Source organism: Homalodisca vitripennis, chromosome 4 (assembly GCF_021130785.1).
Source record: "Homalodisca vitripennis isolate AUS2020 chromosome 4, UT_GWSS_2.1, whole genome shotgun sequence".
Taxonomy (NCBI): domain Eukaryota; kingdom Metazoa; phylum Arthropoda; class Insecta; order Hemiptera; family Cicadellidae; genus Homalodisca; species Homalodisca vitripennis.
In genome coordinates this window covers 108,720,647-108,741,189 of record NC_060210.1, presented here as the reverse complement: position 1 = coordinate 108,741,189, position 20,543 = coordinate 108,720,647, and the positions used below count along the sequence as shown (strand labels likewise).

The following is a 20,543-nucleotide window of genomic DNA, read 5'->3' as shown; positions in this document are numbered from 1 at the left end:
CCCATCATTTCTCCAATCAATTGAACGACCTGGATATTTGACGACTGATCAGACCATTTAAACTGTTCAAACTCAATTGTTAAGTCTCCGAAACAGGAGCCTTACGCTGTGTTGTTTCATAGTTTATTACTACAGTCCAACATACACATTGTGACTTAGATCACAGCATTTTGTATTCATTTGCGGTAATTAATTGAGTTAATTATGCTTTTATTCCAAGAGCAACTGTGGAAGATACTGTTCAATACTGGTTTCTACCAATTTTGCAGATCACGAATTAACCACAGCTCGGTAATTTTCGTAGCACTTAGCTTTCCGATGTATTCTTTATACATCAGCAGTGTGATATAATATAATATAACATGACTCTGAATATTATTCAGAGTCATGTTACTTACTCATGATTGTAATGAGGGCTGCCACCAACGATGAAAACCTGCAAAAGCATGTATTGCAGTGAATTTTTGGGTACAAGAAGAAACTCACTTTACATTTAAGCTCATTTTTCTTTGCTTTTATCATTAAAATTGCTGTATGGGAGGTAGGTGCTTTGACCTTCTGTACATGTTTCATACAACATATGGTAAGAATTACAAGGAATATAAGTATCAATTTTGTAGCTATCTGAAAGAAAAATGCTGATAATTTTATAATTCTAAATCAATTTTTTTTCTGATTCTGCTAAAAGTTTTCAATTGCTTACTCTGTTAAAACAGGTGTCGTCTCTTCTTTCTCTTACTAATCCTTGCCAAACTAGGAAGAATCAGAATTTACTTCCAAACAGAACTTCTGTAATTTAGTGTGTTAAGTATTTAACTTTGCTGCTAGAAGCTGTTATTCAAGAAATTATCAACTATTTTAAATTCTTTTACACTATTACCTTCAAAATCTTGATAAGTTAGGCCTGAACAATGTTAACTTCAAATTCATCTGGAAGATTAAAATTATGATATGTAATGTAAACATTATGATTGGTACAAACAGTTGGTTCCAGAGGCCCAGGAGCAGTTGCTGCTAGCTGTGCAGATGGTACAGGTTGACTCCTTGTGAGGCAAGATATGTAATGTAAACATTATGATTGGTACAAACAGTTGGTTCCAGAGGCCCAGGAGCAGTTGCTGCTAGCTGTACAGATGGTACAGGTTGACTCCTTGTGGCACAAAATATGTGATGTTAACATTATGATTGGTACAAACAGTTGGTTCCAGAGGTTCAGCGACAGTTGAAGGAGCAGTTGCTGCTAGCTGTGCAGATGGTACAGGTTTGACTCCTTGTGGCGCAAAATATGTGATGTTAATGTTATGATTGGTACAAACAGTTGGCTCCAGAGGCTCAGCAACAGTTGAAGGAGCAGTTGCTGCTAGCTGTGCAGATGGTACAGGTTGACTCCTCGTGGCGCAAGATATGTGATGTTAACGTTATGATTGGTACAAACAGTTGGCTCCAGAGGCTCAGCAACAGTTAAAGGAGCAGTTGCTGCTAGCTGTGCAGATGGAACAGGTTGACTCCTTGCGGCGCAAGATATGTGATGTGGTGGCTGAGGTGGCACGCAATCTTTTGGATGATGATGGCAACAACCTCTGGCCAGAGTTTCTTCAGTTTCTCTTCCAGTGTGCCAATGGTCCTTCTCCACACCTCAAAGAAGCAGCCCTTCGGATGTTCACGTTAGTATGCATTATATTAAATCATTCATGGATGTTGTGGATATAAGATACGGTATTTATATAATTAGTATTAATTTATTATTGTATATTTTCTGATTGTGTTTGTAGAGTATTGTAATATTTTACACAGCTGCTTTGACTATGCTATAAAAATGTATAATCCTAGTTACTTAAGAAGTATTTTTTATAGTATAACTTTCACATTTTAAGAGTTATTTAAAAATTAAAATTTAATGTACGTATTTAATAATAGAAAGAAAAAAAAACAGTTTAAGCCAATATCTTTATTAGTATTAAAATATATGTATATTTAGTACATAACAAATTAATTTTTGGGAAACAAGATTTAAGGGATCAAACATTTTGAAGTCAAAACCTTTTTAGACCTTAAATGTATAAGATACCCTAAGTGTTTAAACTAAACTGAATATTATTACAAAATTTATTTTTGAGACTCCTTAAAGAATATTTGTTTGATATTCGACACTTAAGGAGGCCCATTATCATGTTATCTCTCAGGTATGAGGTCAGTGGTAGTTCAGACTATTGTAGATCCTTTACTAACCACTAGAGTTGGTTTTTGGCACCTTACTGTCACACACACACACACACACACACACACACACACACACACACACACACACACACACACACACTCTAGTCCAATCAGATGCCTGCTTGCGTTATCATATTTGGCTTACTACACAGTTGTTTTTATAACGAATTATACAATGTTGGTTAGATTTAATAGGACTGAAAGCCAGGGATTGTTACTAGTTAATAGATAAATCAGCAAGCTTACCTTGAAATCTATCTTCTTGGGTTCACTTATAAAAGTAAATATTTTTTCACTTAATTAGGGATTTTTTATTGCTGTGCAATCTTTCTCAACCAGTAGAATGCTACAACTTGACAACTAGAATAGTGGAAACTCGAGCCGATCAGAACTTATTGCAACTCACTTTTTACTCTCAAATGAATGGAAATTTGTTTTAACAATAAATAAAATATATGATTATTTAGTGAAGTCTGTTAGAATAAATAAATTTATGAGGATAATAAAGTTTATCAATAGTATTGCACAAAGTTATTTTGTGATTTTAAAATTGCCAGTGCCTAATACAAATTCATTTCAAAATGCATATCTCAGAAATAAGTACTATGTTATAAGAAACTTGATTATCATTTTATGGCAATACAATGCAAGGTACATTAGTTCTTTATAATAAAATGTGATTTTAGGTACTATGTGACTTGGACTGTATCAACAAATGGATTAAAGATCCCAAACACAGAATACTCTTTGGTGACAGGTTTCCTCGTTTCACCAGCCAGGTGCTCAATTGTGTGACAGTGAACAGGTGTTGGTTCTTGGCTTATTTATGCACTATGTGACTTGGACTGTCTCAGGAAATGGATTTAAGATCCCCCAGACACAGATGTACATACTCTTTGGTGCCTGGTTTCCACATTTCACCAGACAGTGTGACAGTGATCAGGTGTTGGTTTTTGGCTTATTTTATGTTCTATGTGACTTGGACTGTCTCCGGAAATGGATTTAAGATCCCAAAGACAAAATACACTTTGATGACAGGTTTCTACTTTTCAACAGTCATGTGCTCAGTTGTGTGACAGTAAACAGGCATTGGTTCTTGAATTATTTTAGGTACTATGTGACTTGGACTGTCTCCGGAAATGGATTTAAGATCCCAAAGACAAAATACACTTTGATGACAGGTTTCTACTTTTCAACAGTCATGTGCTCAATTGTGTGACAATAAACAGGCATTGGTTCTTGAATTATTTTAGGTACTATGTGACTTGGACTGTCTCCAAAAATGGATTTGAGATCCCCCAGACATAGATGTACATACTCTTTGGTGCCTGGTTTCCACATTTCACCAGAAGTGTGACAGTGATCAGGTGTTGGTTTTTGGCTTATTTTATGTTCTATGTGACTTGGACTGTCTCCAGAAATGGATTTAAGATCCCAAAGACAAAATACACTTTGATGACAGGTTTCTACGTTTCAACAGTCATGTGCTCAATTGTGCGACAGTAAACAGGCATTGGTTTTTGGCTTATTTTAGGTACTATGTGACTTGGACTGTCTCCAAAAATGGATTTAAGATCCCAAAGACAAAATACACTTTGATGACAGGTTTCTACTTTTCAACAGTCATGTGCTCAGTTGTGTGACAGTAAACAGGCATTGGTTCTTGAATTATTTTAGGTACTATGTGACTTGGACTGTCTCCAAAAATGGATTTAAGATCCCAAAGACAAAATACACTTTGATGACAGGTTTCTACGTTTCAGCTCAATTGTGTGACAGTAAACAGGCATTGGTTCTTGAATTATTTTAGGTACTATATGACTTGGACTGTTTCCAAAAATGGATTAAAGGTTCTAAAACCTGTATATACTCTTTGATGACTTGTTTCCCGGTTTCATCAGCCACGTACTCGATTGTGAGATAGCGAATTTGTGTTGGTTCTTGGCTTATTTTAGGTACTATGCGCCTTGGACCACCTCCAGAAATGAATTGAAGATCCCAAATCCAGGTTACACTTTGGTGACTGGTTTCTCGTTTTAATCGGCCAGGTGCTCAATTGTGTGGCAATGGAATGGCGTTGTGTTAGCTTATTTGGTATACAAAATATTAGCAAATTATCTGTTTATAATGTTTAAAATAGCATTTTCTCTTAATATCAAGCTTTTGTAGTATTTAATGATAATACTACTGCATATCACAGACTCCTTAAAATGATGAAAGAATTCCTCTGTTTTATTTTCAAAATTAAAAAATAGTAATATTTTTTAATTTTAACATAATATTAAGTTTTCATATAAAGACTTGAGCGATGATAACCTTATTGTTTTTTACCTGAACAAATCTTATTAGACATTCTACCAGCTTCTTCTTGTTGGAATCAAATACTTGATTTATAAACAAACACTTCAATAATTATGATTTTTTTTTTGTGAGGCCTTTCATGTTCAATAAACACATCATCAGACCCACATAACTGAAATAAAAGTGGTTAAAGTAATAATACAAACAATTTAGACTTAAATAGTAACACATGTCATTAAAAATGTGAAGAGATAACATTTTAAAGCCCACTAAGTATGTCTACTGTATATGTAAAAATTAATATTTAATTTGATTAAAGGCAGTAATGGTGAATTTTAGAAAGGTCCAGGCTCATGATTTACTAAATAATTTTGTTTCTTTTGTATAAAAATCGTTTCGTAAGCATTGAGGAATTTTTTATTTTGGATTTTATTTAATAATTTTAATTGTGAAAAGCAGTTTCCACTATGCATGTTTTGCCAAGACCAATCGTTCCTCTTGTTGATATTTCACATGTGCTGTATGTTCCTTGACTCTTTTTATTTTCCTTTTTGTTTGGCCAATGTATTTTAAATTACAGTTGTCACAAATACGTTTTTGCTACTTCTTCCAAGAGACAACAGAAATTTAACTTTTGCAAAAACAAGACTTAAAACTATAGATGTCTAAATTTATCCTAAAGGAACTATAGCCAAATTTTGTTTAATGATTTAAGGGTTGTGTTACAATATGTTATTTGGCTTATAAAAAGTTTCTGCTTTTTCATTAAAATAAACATATGATGTACAGATCTGTTCCTGGAGTTTTTGGTAACCATCAATCCAACTACTTGAATCTAATCAAAGAAATGCTTCACCAATCTTTAATGGATACCTCTTCATATCATGTAAGTATTAATTATTTACCGATATCATATGCACTACTTTTACAAGAGTTGACTTTATTTCTTTATATTTTGTGAAATGAAAATGTTTGATAATTTTACTAAATTCCATTATTTTCTTGGGCTATACTAATTAAAACAATAGGCTTTATAAAGTATTAAAGATTAAAAAATGTTATAGGTGTGGAGGTATAACAATTAATTATTACAGGCTTTTAATAATTTATCTATGTACAACTTATAGACGTAATTTGATTTCTATATTTTTATCAGGTTCGATTCCAAGCAGTAAGATCTGTGGCTGCCTTCATTCTGCTACACGAAAAGGAAATTGACATTCAGAAACATTTTGTTGACCTTCTGCCTCTGCTTATCCAGGTTTGAAGTTATAAGCATAAATAAAATTTTACGATGTAATTTATGTTTATTTCAGTAAGAATTTTTCTAATTTAAGGATTTAATGGACAACTGCTCCTGTATATATTTTCTCAACATCAATAATATTAAAGTGAATTCAAACAAAATAAAATTGTCTAAAATCCTAAATTTATTATAGAATTAATTTGGTTTAACACTTTACTATTTTAAAAACTTCACTCAAAATCAAATAAACTATTATGTTACTAGATTTATACTAATACCATCAAACTAAAAGTAAAAATGGAGATATCGTTTTTTATTGGATTTTTGCCATCAAATCAACTACATAACATATATAGAGTAAATAAATACTCTATTAAATAGTACATATTAAATGTGTACCTACAATTTTTTTCAGGGTAAATAATCTTTACTACTGATATACAGTATACATTATTGTTCACATGTTCTCGTGTTCATATTTCTTCCAATACCTTCATGATTTCATGTAGTTTTACATGACATTTTATTATGTTTTGTGAATTAGACATGAGCATTAATATTGTTTGTATTTGGCTGTTTGAAATGCCTGAGGTTTTATTATTGTCGCAGTAGCGCTAAACCAGTTGGACGTGTTGAGTCATCCAGAGCCATAGTTACTGGTACAAGTCGTGCAATCAGGTTCTGAGGTTTTATTATTGAAGAAGTAACAGTAGCGCTAAACCAGTTGGACATGTTGAATTATACAGAGCTAGAGTTACTGGTACAAGTCGTGCAATCAGTTTCTGAGGTTTTATTATTGAAGAAGTAACAGTAGCGCTAAACCAGTTGGACATGTTGAATTATACAGAGCTAGAGTTACTGGTACAAGTCGTGCAATCAGGTTCTGAGGTTTTATTATTGAAGAAGTCACAGTAGCGCTAAATCAGTTGGACATGTTGAATTATACAGAGCTAGAGAGTTACTGGTACAAGTCGTGCAATCAGGTTCTGAGGTTTTATTATTGAAGAAGTCACAGTAGCGCTAAACCAGTTGGACATGTTGAATTATACAGAGCTAGAGTTACTGGTACAAGTCGTGCAATCAGTTTCTGAGGTTTTATTATTGAAGAAGTAACAGTAGCGCTAAACCAGTTGGACATGTTGAATTATACAGAGCTAGAGTTACTGGTACAAGTCGTGCAATCAGGTTCTGAGGTTTTATTATTGAAGAAGTCACAGTAGCGCTAAATCAGTTGGACATGTTGAATTATACAGAGCTAGAGTTACTGGTACAAGTCGTGCAATCAGGTTCTGAGGTTTTATTATTGAAGAAGTCACAGTAGCGCTAAACCAGTTGGACATGTTGAATTATACAGAGCTAGAGTTACTGGTACAAGTCGTGCAATCAGGTTCTGAGGTTTTATTATTGAAGAAGTCACAGTAGCGCTAAATCAGTTGGACATGTTGAATTATACAGAGCTAGAGTTACTGGTACAAGTCGTGCAATCAGTTTCTGAGGTTTTATTATTGAAGAAGTCACAGTAGCGCTAAACCAGTTGGACGTGTTGAGTCATCCAGAGCCATAGTTACTGGTACAAGTCGTGCAATCAGGTTCTGAGGTTTTATTATTGAAGAAGTCACATTAGTGCTAAACCAGTTGGACATGTTGAATTGTACAGAGCTAGAGTTACTGGTACAAGTCGTGCAATCAGGTTCTGAGGTTTTATTATTGAAGAAGTCACAGTAGCGCTAAACCAGTTGGACATGTTGAATTATACAGAGCTAGAGTTACTGGTACAAGTCGTGCAATCAGTTTCTGAGGTTTTATTATTGAAGAAGTCACAGTAGCGCTAAACCAGTTGGATGTGTTGAGTCATCCAGAGCCATAGTTACTGGTAGAAGTCGCTCTATTGGGCTACTAGGTTTTATTATCGAGTAAGGCGTGTTAATCACATAATATCCATATTGTCTTAGTTTAGTTTATTGAGTGCATTACAAGCCACGAATACGTAAATTTATAGATTTATGGTAGTAATATGAACAAAATGCGTGATGCACTAAAATAATTCAATAATCAGTTGATTTTTTTGTCTTCTCACGATGCGTGACACTTCATACGATACATGCGTAGAGTAGGTGTTCATGTAGACTGCAGTTGCCAGTATCCACAGAACATTTTTTGGAATAATATGCTTTTGTTTGTTATTCCTTTTCTAAGAAAATAAATTAAACTATGGCTTAAACAGAATTTCATTTAATCTCTCAACTGTACGCTAGTAGTATCCAGGCAAAAGTTTCTTCAGCGCTTTAAGGATTAAAACACCAACTAGTTGAATGATTCTAATTATTATTTAGTTAACAATTTATGAACAAACTAGCCTAAACCCGCGGCTCCGCTCGCGTGGCAGTAGAGAGGGCTACATCAATCAAGCATCGAAAAGAAATACTAATTTTATTATACGTTTTTCCAATTAATTTATTGCTCTACTAATACATCGTAGCATATCATAAAATCTATTATAAAAGTTTTTTGTTTATTTTAATGCGTTTTGGTAAACAACGTTATTAGTTGTATTATTTGGAGCATAAATATAAAGGTTCTTCGGGTTTCCGACTCTTGAGCAAGCGACGTATAATTGACCGTGCGAGAAACATGAGGGTTCCAGATGGATTCCTGCGACGTTAAGTGATTGTCCTTGTGCCTTATTAATCGTCATTGCGAACGCAAGTCGAACGGGGAACTGAAGTCTCTTAAATTCAAATGGCAAGTCGGATGGAATTAAGGGGATGCGAGGGATGAAGACATCTTCCCCGGCAGATGTTCCCGACAAAATCGTTGCTTCAATAACACTGTTCTTGGAAATTGTAAAAAAGATATCAAATCACGTTTATCAAAAATTTGACATTTGTGACACGTTGTAAATGTCAAAAAATGTTTGTTTACATAGAAACGTCAAAAATATTTATGTTTACTTAGTTACTGTCAAAAATAACAACAATTTTTTGTCGCATTATATATGTTTACAAAGAACAGCTGATTAAAAATTTGAAAAGACTCTTTCACTTAATAACATATGTTTGCTGCAATGCATTTCTTACGGGTATTTCTGTAACCAGTGGGGCGGAATCCTGAATCGGGAAAGGGATAAAAAGTATCCTATAACCTTCTACAGATCAAGACGAACAAATTTTAAAAAAAATTAGGCGAATCCGTCCAGCCGTTTGTGAGTGATGCTGTTACACACGAACAGTTTCATTTTTATATATATAGATTTGTTGGAAATTATTTGTAGTTTATGTATTTTAGTCCAAACAGTTCTTGAAAAATTAGAAATTTCTAACATTTTAATTCATTGTACGGGATTTAAATGTATATGCTGTTAAGGTCTGGTTGTTACTGTGTAGGTGATTGGTGAGAGTGTGCAACAGCAGGATGATGATGCTCTTCTCAAGAGTCTCATTGACATGTGTGAGTCAACTCCGAAATTTCTGCGATCACAAGTCGACAACATCCTGGACATGTGTCTAAAGGTTAGCTAGCACTTTAACTCTTAAACTAAAAAATTGGTCTAGAAGCCTGTTATGGCATGAGTCAGCAATTATTCCCTGCATTTTGGGTGTTTTCTCTATTCAAGAATATTTGGTATCTATCAATACAAATGCACTAATGTGGCAAAAATTTGCCTTCATAAAGCCTTAAGTCAGCCAAGTAAAACTACTTTGATCATGATGGCTTAAAAATAACATACATAATATTCTAATATCATTTAAAGGCTTCATTGATTTTTATACTTTGTCACCTAATAGTAAAGTAAGATTAAAACTGAGTATATTTTTCTATCATTACAATAGAAAGATTATGGAAGCAAACACAAAATCTCTAATCTATTTTTATTGAAGTAAGCAATAGTATTATAAAAGATTTTTTAAATACCAGGTTTTTTCAAATGAAGATATTGGTGACTCGTGGAGGCATCTGGCATTGGAGGTGTTGGTGACGTTGGCAGAGACTGCACCACCAATGATGCGCAAGGAGTCTCCTAAGTACTTGCCCATACTAGTGCCTCTGATCCTCAAGATGATGACAGATTTGGATGATGATGATGATTGGAGTGTGTTGGATGAGATCTCTGAGGATGATAATGATAGCAACAATGTGGTTGCTGAGTCTGCCTTGGACAGACTGGCATGCAGCCTTGGTGGAAAGACAATGTTCCCACAGATTGTGCAAAACATTCCAGATATGATGAAGCATCCTGACTGGAAATATCGGTAATATTCCATAGTTACTATATATTGATGATAATTGTAAAATAATCTATTAACTCTTATTTTAAATTAATGCTGGGATCTGAAATGATTTTTAGTGTTGCTTGCATATATAATTTATAAAACAATATCTAGACTGAAATGGTTAAATATGCAAATTAAGGGTTACTTTAAATAATTGCTATATGTATGTGTACTTAAAACGTTATAAGAACAAATTTATTTCAGATTTATTTTACACTATGTAAATATATTATGACTAGAGATATGACAACTGTTACATTTCAAACTGCCAGGTTGGGTGAATACACCACTGCACATGTGAATCAGACAAGTGTCCGGCAGTCTGCCGGCTGCTGTCTTTCTCTCATAAATAAAACATCCAGTGCCACGTAGCTCTTTAGACTCTGATTTCAGTACACAAATTAATTATTTTGTATATATTGAAAACTGATCGTAATGTTTTTCCATAATTTGAGGTAAATTGATTTTTTTATGATAATGTTGAAGCAATATTATTTGTAAGAGACGTGTTTCTTCAGTAATTACGAATTTCATACATAAAAAAGTCAAATAAACTTTTTTCTACAATTTTATTTTTATATGAAAACCCACTTTATCTACTTTTTTTAGATAATTGCCATCAATGATAAGGCACTCATCATATAAAAAAAAAAACAACCTTTTGTATACTGTCGTCATAGAAGATTGCTACCTGATTTAACACTGAAACGCTATCATTTTAATATTATTGTCGTCGTAGAGATGTTAACCTTCAAGATGCTTCTTCTGACAAAAAAATCTAATGCTAGTCACTGGGCACTAAATTGGGCTGTTTGGGGGGTTATGAAATTGTTCCTTTCAAAATGCTTTGATGAAATCTTTATAGTTTTTTTTTGCCACATGTGAACAAACTTTGTAATGCAGCAAAACATGTTTCTTAATAGTTTTAACATTAAATCAATCATAGAGAATACTTCTTGAAACTTGGTGAAATTATAATACTCAGGAAATCTCTGATAACTAAGATTGTGAAATAAATGTTTATTTTCACTTAATTGTTCAACTTCTGTACTAAATCATTGAAGATCATTGAGGGTTTTCCACTCTGTTTCTCATCATGAACTTATTTTGGCCATCCTTCACATCTCTTATCTATTTAAATACCATTTCATCACTTTGATGTTTTGTTCTTACACCACAATCCTGAAGGTGAATTTCAACTGCTTTCATGCCTTTAGTGCCAAGAAAACAAATAACAGCACTTATTCCACAGTCGGAATTGATTTTTAATTGATGTAAACCTATAAAATATGCTTTGAAATATGTAAAAATTATAGATTTTTGCTGTAGTTGTGTCTGGCTTACTAGCATGTAGATAGTGCACAAATGTGAGAACAAGTACGGCACTGGAATTTAAAAATAGTACTTTAAAAAGACATTTGCCTCATCTATATATTAAAATTTGATTTCTTCCATATTTACATATATATTATATAAATAATATATATATATATATATATATAATATTTACATAAGTTAATATATATATATATATATATATATATATATATATATATATATATATATTATAAAAGGAGATATTCTGACTGACTGATTCATCAACAATGAGAATGAAATAACCATGATAGATAGAGACATAAAATTTATATTTAGGTACATGAGGGTCATTTATTTTCAAACCTCCCATCTCATGCCATGACAGCGAGACACGTGGCAGACTGCAGAGTTCAAGTAGTCAGTTTGGGCTGAGCTGCAGTAGCATAAACATGGCCGCCTCTATTGATTATCCCACCAAGTATAAATTGAGGAGTTAAATTCCTTTCCTGCAAGCAGAAGGCAATGGTACAGCAGAAATCCATTGGAGAATTTGTTATTAACAGGGAAAATATGAGTGATAGATGTTGTGCATTAATTCATGTCAAAAGTTTAAAGATGGCTAAAAGTCAAATTGAAGGATAAATTCAAGAAATGTCAAAGCTGAAGCCATTCGGTGATTTTGATGGGTGTTAAGTCAACAAAATGACACCTACAATAATCATACAAGCAGGCTGAAAATTGAAGACTCTTGGAGCAATTGGAAAATTCTTTAAACTATTAAAAATAAACAATTTGGAAATGTAGTGTTTTCATTAATATTTAGTAATATTTAAAGGCTGAAAATTAATATAATATTAGTAAATGTCAAATTAATGGCCAGGGTACAAAATACGAGTTTCACCTTATTAAGATATTGCTATTGTCCTCCACAACAAAACAATATAAGGTTTCAAGGAGTTGAAATAACAAGAAAGTTATAAAGTATTACAAGTGGAACTACTTTTCTCTTGCGGAATATTATTTCATTGTTCTGGACATCACGTGATCTTGTTGTAACCGTGAGTCAACCTTGTTTTGATTGTTGCTGACGTCAGCTGTTAAATATGTAGAATAATGTAATCTATAGATTAACATTTTTATGTGATGAGATGACATGGTGTAAATTTTGGGTATATGACTTTTCTGTACAAAAAAAAGAATAGTTTGATATTACATTGTAGAAAGAACTAGGTTTACCTTGAATTAAGACATTTCTAAATAATAACATAAAGCCGACAAATTTATCTCACCATGAATACTTTTGGTATACTTAACACTTGACGTTACTGTTTGTAGATTTTAGAGACGTTTATATATTATTCAGACCAATGCCTTGTGTCTGTTGTGATTAGACATGCTGCCCTGATGGCTATCTCCGCAGTAGGAGAGGGTTGCCAGAAACATATGGAAGAGTCTCTGCCATTCATAGTAGATGCAGTTCTGCGGTTTATAAGTGATCCGGTAATTTTATTATAATTTATGATTTATTTCTATTTTATGATAATTAAATATTAGGGTGGTTTGGAAACTAAGTTGCTTTAATAAATAAATAAATAAAAACTTTGGTATATCTTTTACAGCTTTTTTATTATCTATATATATATATTTAAAAGAGCAAACTCTTAAATCGTCGATATGAACTTTTCATTTTTTCTACTGTTTATGCTTGATACCATTAATGGTGGTTTTTAAATAGATAAGGTGTCATCTCACTCCATTCTGTCATTTTGTTTGACATTGACATAAGAAATCCGTGTTTCATCCCTAGTGACTGTGTGAGTCACTTTCTTCATGGTGTCAGATAAGAAACTTGGAGCTGATCCCAATCTCTTTGTTTCCATTTCATTTGTCCAGAGTTTGTGGGTACCCATCTGACACAAAGTTTACGGTATCCAAGTTTCCCCTTAGCCACAGTTTTACATATATTCCTCATACACTAGTCTTGATAAAATGCTTTGAAAGATTTGTGATTGTGAACCTTCAATTTTGTCTAAACTTGAGATTGATTGGTTCAGTAAACACAGGTTGTTGGCCAGCTTTTTAAATGCACTATATCTTATAACTTCTTCACCATAAACAGAATACAAATCACGATTAATTTCCAGTGAGAAAATTGATTCTGACAGTCATTTTGAACACTATATAGTAGAGCCCTTCACTATGAGACTGTCAAATATCCACCAAACGTAGCCACACAGCACCACTCTGACAGGACCCCTACTCTTATGCATAAGGAGTACTCCTACTCTCGCTTCCTGACAAAAACTTTACATGGTTTGTTTATTAGGATTGATGTATGGTGAAGGAACAGAAACTATCCATTCTCATTCTCGTCTACCAAATAGTTGGGGTATTTGTGTTACTTAAACATTCAGTAAAATTATTTTTTTAACATTTCCCTTTCTAAATTTAGAATGATGTATGTAATTTTAACGTTTTTATTTATAACTTCATCTTATATACTTATCTAGCACATCCTGGGGACCATCGACTTAAGGTTACTTCCAAATAAAGTTAATTAATACATTACTCTTTTAATTAGAAAGTGCTCTGTTCATTTGTTATTTTAGAAAAAGTGTAAAAAAAATTTTCCGTTGCCAATTCTTGATATAGCACAATTATTGGTTACAATCGATTGACAGCAATTAACCCTCTCCCGCTCGCATTGTTTCCAGGCGCTCACGGTGCTTCTAACCTCAATTAATTCTCTCTGCCGGTCGCGCTCGGTAAAAATTCGTGGCGCCTCAACTTTCACACGTTCTGTCATTGCAATTAACTATATTTATATATATTAATTATTTTGCTATATATTGGTTCAATGAAGTTGACTGTACGAGACCAGTGAGGGGGCACACGGACAGCTGGGCGCCGGTGGCACGGGATTGTTTGTTGCGCAGTTATTTGGTGAAGGTCATTGGCTAGCCGTCACTGCCACTGTGATCACTCCGAACTACATTCTCAATGCCACCAACCACTTCACAAGGCTCTGGTACATCACTACACTCACTTGAATCGTCGCAATCACTACTAATAACGAGATCGATTTCACTGTCACGAAGTGTACGACTACAACCCGCCATTGTTTCCGCACAACTAATACAAATAGCAAAATAATGGAATAAATCTACTGTAAAAGTAAAGTGAATGGTCTCCTGATAGCAAACAACCCATAGTAGTACAACATATTGCTACTCGAGAGCAGCACTTATCGGCTCTAGTAGATAAAGCAGTGCGTGCCGATCTGTGCCGTTTAAGCTGCAGTGGCTATGTGGTGGCCGTGCCGATTCATGCCTTGCGAGTAGGAGAGGGTTAAGGACCACAGTTGTTCATGATTGGAGTTGCTGTTGCAGAGTGAAGCCTCAACCCCAATCTCTTGATGACAAGATTAAAAGTAAAATTTACATGAAATGAAACTTAAAGTAGCCTAATATATGTTACTGTGTTGCTTTACTTATTTTTATCTCACCATTTAAGATAGCATTGAAGGAATACGTTTAATTTGATTTCAAAACCTAAAATTGCACTGTCTCCCTTCTCAATAGGAGCCAGTTATGATTTTCATTTGACAATAAGTCAATGTGGGTTACAATTTCAAATAGAGCAACATATTTTAAAAGTTCGATAGAAACTCCAATTGGTTAAATATATGTTCTCCGAGATTTTTTAAATATAGGTCAAGCCTTTAAGGTGAGATTGGTGAGGGAAGCGCTGTGGCCACATAAAAGTACTGTACTTAAACCCACCAGACATGGACCATTCTTTTTCCTTGATTTTGAGCCCTCTATCACCAGTGAATGATTTGTACAGCTTTTACTTCTTTTTTCCCACCCACATTTTGTTATAACCATTATTTTTATTGGATGTACCTGCTAATCCAGATGTGCAACAGTATTTTAGTTTTAGGCCTTGTTATCCATTTCATTTCAAAGAAGGTTTTATTACTTTGTTTCCTCTTTAGGCTTATTTCTCTAATAATTTTGTTGAATTGGCAAACATTGTATTACTACAGTGCTAACTATCCCAGCTGAAAACTTAATGTCTTCTTTATAAAAATAATATAGAATATTTCAAAACTTGTTTTATAAAAAATTGGACTAACGCTTTATAACAATAGAAATCAGAATTGATACAGTAAAGTAATATTCTAAAGAAGAATAGTGTAACATATTTAGTTTGTTCATTAAATCTAAACTGTGAGACATGAACTTTCCTAGCTAAAATTGTCCTGCTAAATAAACCTGCTTAAAACCAAGGTATGAGAGTAGTTTTGTTTTAAGGTAAGATGAGACTAATGTTAAAACAATTAAGCCAACCCAACTTACTGTTGGGAACCAATAATACAAGTGCTCATTCTTTTTGTTGTATTGCTGTATGCTTTGGTCAGATGATTAAACACTAAAATAACATTTGCTGTGTTTTTGTATATATAGTTGAATTAATTTAAATGAGTAATAAACCCAACATGTTGAATTGAAAGTTTTAATTATAAATTTTATCAACAGCATCCAAGAGTGAGGTATGCAGCATGCAATGCCATTGGTCAAATGTCTACAGATTTCGCTCCCAGCTTCCAAAAAAAGTTTCATGCTCGAGTGGTCCCTGGACTTCTCACCTTCCTTGAAGATAATGAAAATCCTAGAGTTCAAGCACATGCAGGTATTATATCAGAATTATCGGCTCTTTATTTTATATTGTATGTCTTATTGTATTGAGACTTTTCAGACTACAAAAGAGAGCGCTCAGAGCGATTCTGAAATTGAAAATTAGGGACTCGTGCAGGAATAAATTTAGGGAACTTGAGTTTTTGTCACTGCCCTGCTTATACATATTTGAGACAATAATATATTGCTGTTCGAAGTGTGTGCTGACGCAGGGTAGGGACGTTCATAATTACAATACTAGAGGCCGGGAAAATTTCAGAGTTGCCCAACATAGACTAAAATCTTACGAGAGCCTACCATCTGAAGTTGGTGTAAAATATTTGAACAAACTTCCTGATAATATAAAGAACCAGACCAACCCTTTGCATTTTAAACGATTACTTAAGCGTTATTTGATATTAAATGAGTTTTATAGCGTGAGCGAGTTTGTGGAACATACAACTTGATCGGACATCTCTCACTGGGTGTTGACATGTTTATTCTTATGTTGACATTGTTAATTTTAGGAGTAGATCCTGTTTTTTATTAGGTACAATTGTTTAAATAAAATAATTTTAAACATTAACATAATTTATTGATAAATCTATAGAATTACACGATAGTTATAGAGTTATGACGATTGCTATACAAATTTTGTATTTGTCTTCTGGCAATAAAGAATTGTGATTGTGGGTCATTCCATACCAAATCAACCAATGGTCTGAACCTTGACCTCTCAGATTTGTATGATTTTTTTTGTTTATGTGTTCTACCCACAAGAAATAGTTAAAATCCAAAATTTCAAATTTTTTGGGCTTTTTCGTTTTTTGAGTTACAGGCATTTAAAAAGCCAAAAAAATACAGTTTTCAGTCAATTTACGATTATTTAAAAATGACCTAGTTCAAAAACTATAGCACCTAGAGAGCTAAAATTTGTAGCATTCTCTTCCTCTTGAAATTCCCTTCAATTAGATGTATCACATGACTATGTTACATACATTTACAAATTTTCAAAAATATTCAAAAAACATTTTTTGAAATTCCTAAAATACGTTCCCTTGGATTTGATCAGGAAAAATATATGTATTGCCCATTATCATTGACTACATACATGCAAAGTTTCAGGATGGGGTGTAAATGGGTTCATATTTAAAACAATTTTTTCCTACTGGAATACCTGCCGGTTATGTGTGCGTGAGCTGCTTCTGGGCTACACATACTATTCTCGGGGACATATGAAACTGATATGAACCTAAATTATTTAAATAGCATACCTTTTTTAAAGACTCTGTTTAGTTGAACTTTTTTAAAGTTATTTTGATAACTGCTAAAATCATTCCTTTAAAAAAAATTTTTTTAATGGGTTTAAAAAAACAAAAATAATAAAAAAATATATATAATGAAAAACGTGTATATGCCTAACACCACTTACCTAATTGTTTGTTTTGTCTTCTTTTTGCTCAAACATGAACCAATTTATTCTGTGACTGAAATACCTAGGTTATATCTTTTGCAATTTTTTCTTTATTTAAAAATAACAATATAATATTTTATGTAGGCCACACATTCATGTTATTACTAACTCCTGTATTTTTTAGAATTTTAAATATTTATGTAATGAAAGTATTTACATAGTACACGGTTACACTCTTTATTACTGATATGGAACACTACTTTACATTAATTCTTCTTAATCTTGTGAGATAAATTTCCATAGCTTTTAGAAGAGCTCTTCATTTCTTCAGGTGTCAAAGAATATGTTCTTCCCGGATGCTGTCGTTGGTCCACTGTTTGCAAGAGCGTATTTCCTGGCACATCAAGTATATCTCTTGGCTGTGGATAAAAAAAAGAATGTGCTGGACCTTTTGGGTGCAAAAATTAATTTTTGTAAATGTCATTAGTTTTCTTTTCAATGCACCCAAGCCACCAAGAGTCATCATATGCCACAGTCACAAATCCGCCATGAATTTTTTCCAAATCAGTTGGGGTTATTAGCTTTACCGGTTGTCACACATTCAAGGGATCCATCAAAGCTAAAATAGTAAGGCTTGACATTAATTTGATTTTCTGTATGGGGTTGAAATGAATGAAACTTTTGTGTGCCTGTGATTGCTTTTACTTCACTATATCGAGGCAGCAACAATTCTTCGGTCTCTTGGGTAGTCCTCTATCCGTGGAGTACTGAAAATCAATGCTTCTTATATTTGTCACAGCAAAATCATATAGTTGTTTAGGTGTGAGGATTTGTTTGGTCATACGGTCTTTGTAAGCTGGCTTTAGCAGCTAGCCGCTTAACAGTTCCGCCAAGGCCGTCGCATGCACTCTTGCCATGGGATGTTGCGAAGAATTGCCACTCTGCCTCCACATTGAAATCTGCATTGTGTAAACACAAGTTGTAGAAGTTTTTCTTGTTCTTGTACTGTGCAGCGCTGCCGTCAGAAAAGTATGTGATCTTCTTGAGCGTAAAAGGCAATCTTTCTTTTAAGATTTCTAAGAGTTTTTTCTGAAAGACGTAGAAGGCTACTGTATTATGTTCTAAGCATTCTGAGATAAAAACATACTGTAAGTGTTTTCAATTTTCCCTCCCATTTGTAATAAATGATAAAAGGGTGCAAGGTTGCTTGGGATGTGGTCCAATGGAAGGATTGTATTTCATCTTGTACAACAAACGAATAATTTTCAGCAAAATCACAATTTACTACCACGTGACCTTCAGTCAAATTTACCTTTATTTCACTGTAGTATTCTTTCCTGTTGGTTGGCTATAAATGAATGAGTTTTGAGTTTTCATAAGTTTTTTCCAAAAAAATCATCAATAAAATCATCCGTACTTTTGACTACAGTTTCCATCAAACACCTATCCACAGTTACCCACCTTTTAAAGGTGACTTCATCAATCATTTCATCATTAAAATGTGGTAGTCAATAGTTCTTTTAATTTAGTAATACCAGGGCATTCTTTACACACATCCATGTAACAATGCTGAGAAGGTGGATTGCACATAATCTTGGCCAGGCAGGAATGATACGATTTTTAGAGTAGTTTCATCATCAAATTTCAAATCTTGCATTTTTGCTCCATTCATCATCAGCTTAATGTTTTGGTGCAAGGTACATACACATACAGTGTGTGTCCCACTTTTCCCAGCCAAAATGCAGTTTTTGGGCTTTAAGTCACAAAATTTTGAGAAACCAATTTTGTTTTCTGGGAATTTTTCCTTGAACAACTGGTATATTTCATGCAAATTGGCCAAAACCAATCTTTTTTGTATCTGGAGTTTTCCTTCTTTATTTCTGATTGTTACATAATCTTTTTTCCCTGGCATCAATCTGCTAACTTCATCAGAATTATAAAATCTTTTACAGATTCAGCGGTAACTTTCACTAAGAGTTCTTCCAGGTTTTTGGGTTAGGGGTTGAAAGAATCCCCTTTTCTTGTACCAACTTTTTAGCTGTTCTAGCCATGTAGTTTGTAACTTCAAATTCTTCTTCAATTTTTTTGACAACTCCAGCTTTTAGGTAAAATAGACAAAATTGTTATTTTTTCACTTCTTTTATTTGTACTGGCAAATTTTTCTTTAAGCTGTTGCAACATCTCTATTTCTGACTCTTCAATAAGCTCAACAACTTCCTGTTGGCTTGACTCTGGCAATAAGGTTCTTTTCTAAGCTAACTTTAATTTTATCCAATTTCTTTTTTGTGTAGCTAGGTACATTAAACTTTTTCTTCTTAAGGGGTGACTCGCCGATTAGTTCCAGTGATTTTATTTAAATAATCTAAAGAGGATTGTGGATCAGTAAAAGATTCATCCAAATTTGAAGTTCCAGTAGTTTGCAAAACCTCTTCATCTGTCTTGTAAGATTCATAAATCTTTTTCCGACAAGTATCACAAATTTTCATGCCACTAATAATTCCTAAATCTAAAGAACACATCCAGTCTGTTACATTTCGTAGCGATTTTGCACACATTTTCTTATGTTTATCAGTTTTAAAAGGGTTACAACATTTTTGTAGAAATAACTGCCCAGTTCTTTTGAGATGCCATTTTAGTTATAAAAAGTTCTTTTTTTTTAATGCAAGTTAATATTAATATATTTTTTTTAACTAGAGAATTTTTAGTTTAAAAAATGTTTTGCTAAATGTGTTTATTTTGCTGTGTATGTATAATTATTTATAAATATTTGTAGAGGTAAGTACCTGCTTCACATTATTATTTGCAATTTTATTTGGCACCAATAAAAAAACACACACCCAAATCACTTGTAACTATATAACACTAAGATAAGTTTTAAAACAGTATTAATGTACACTTTTATAACTAAGACTGAACAAATAATAATATAAGATTAAAAATGGTGCTGAGATGTTTACACAACCAAGACATTCAGGCAACTGGCTTGTCTGGTGCACTGAAAAGCAAGTTGTAACATGGAAAACTACTGATTGACTGGGCACAGCAAATCAAGTTGTGACATGAAAACCACTGACTGGGCACTGCAAAGCAAGTTG

The 20,543-nt window shown here is 33.4% G+C and overlaps 1 protein-coding gene across 3 annotated transcripts in view; it reads left to right on the top strand.

Annotated features, from left to right (window-relative positions):
* The window catches only part of LOC124359941 (importin-5), a 79,087-nt gene that overhangs the window by 15,325 nt on the left and 43,219 nt on the right, over positions 1-20,543 (top strand). For all 3 annotated transcript variants that reach the window (XM_046813123.1, XM_046813124.1, XM_046813125.1), the window contains exons 3-9: positions 1,438-1,664; positions 5,311-5,407; positions 5,678-5,782; positions 9,151-9,276; positions 9,683-10,017; positions 12,747-12,855; positions 15,897-16,050. In XM_046813123.1, coding sequence (XP_046669079.1) covers positions 1,438-1,664; positions 5,311-5,407; positions 5,678-5,782; positions 9,151-9,276; positions 9,683-10,017; positions 12,747-12,855; positions 15,897-16,050 — 1,153 coding nt within the window. The remainder of the gene's footprint in view (positions 1-1,437; positions 1,665-5,310; positions 5,408-5,677; positions 5,783-9,150; positions 9,277-9,682; positions 10,018-12,746; positions 12,856-15,896; positions 16,051-20,543) is intronic.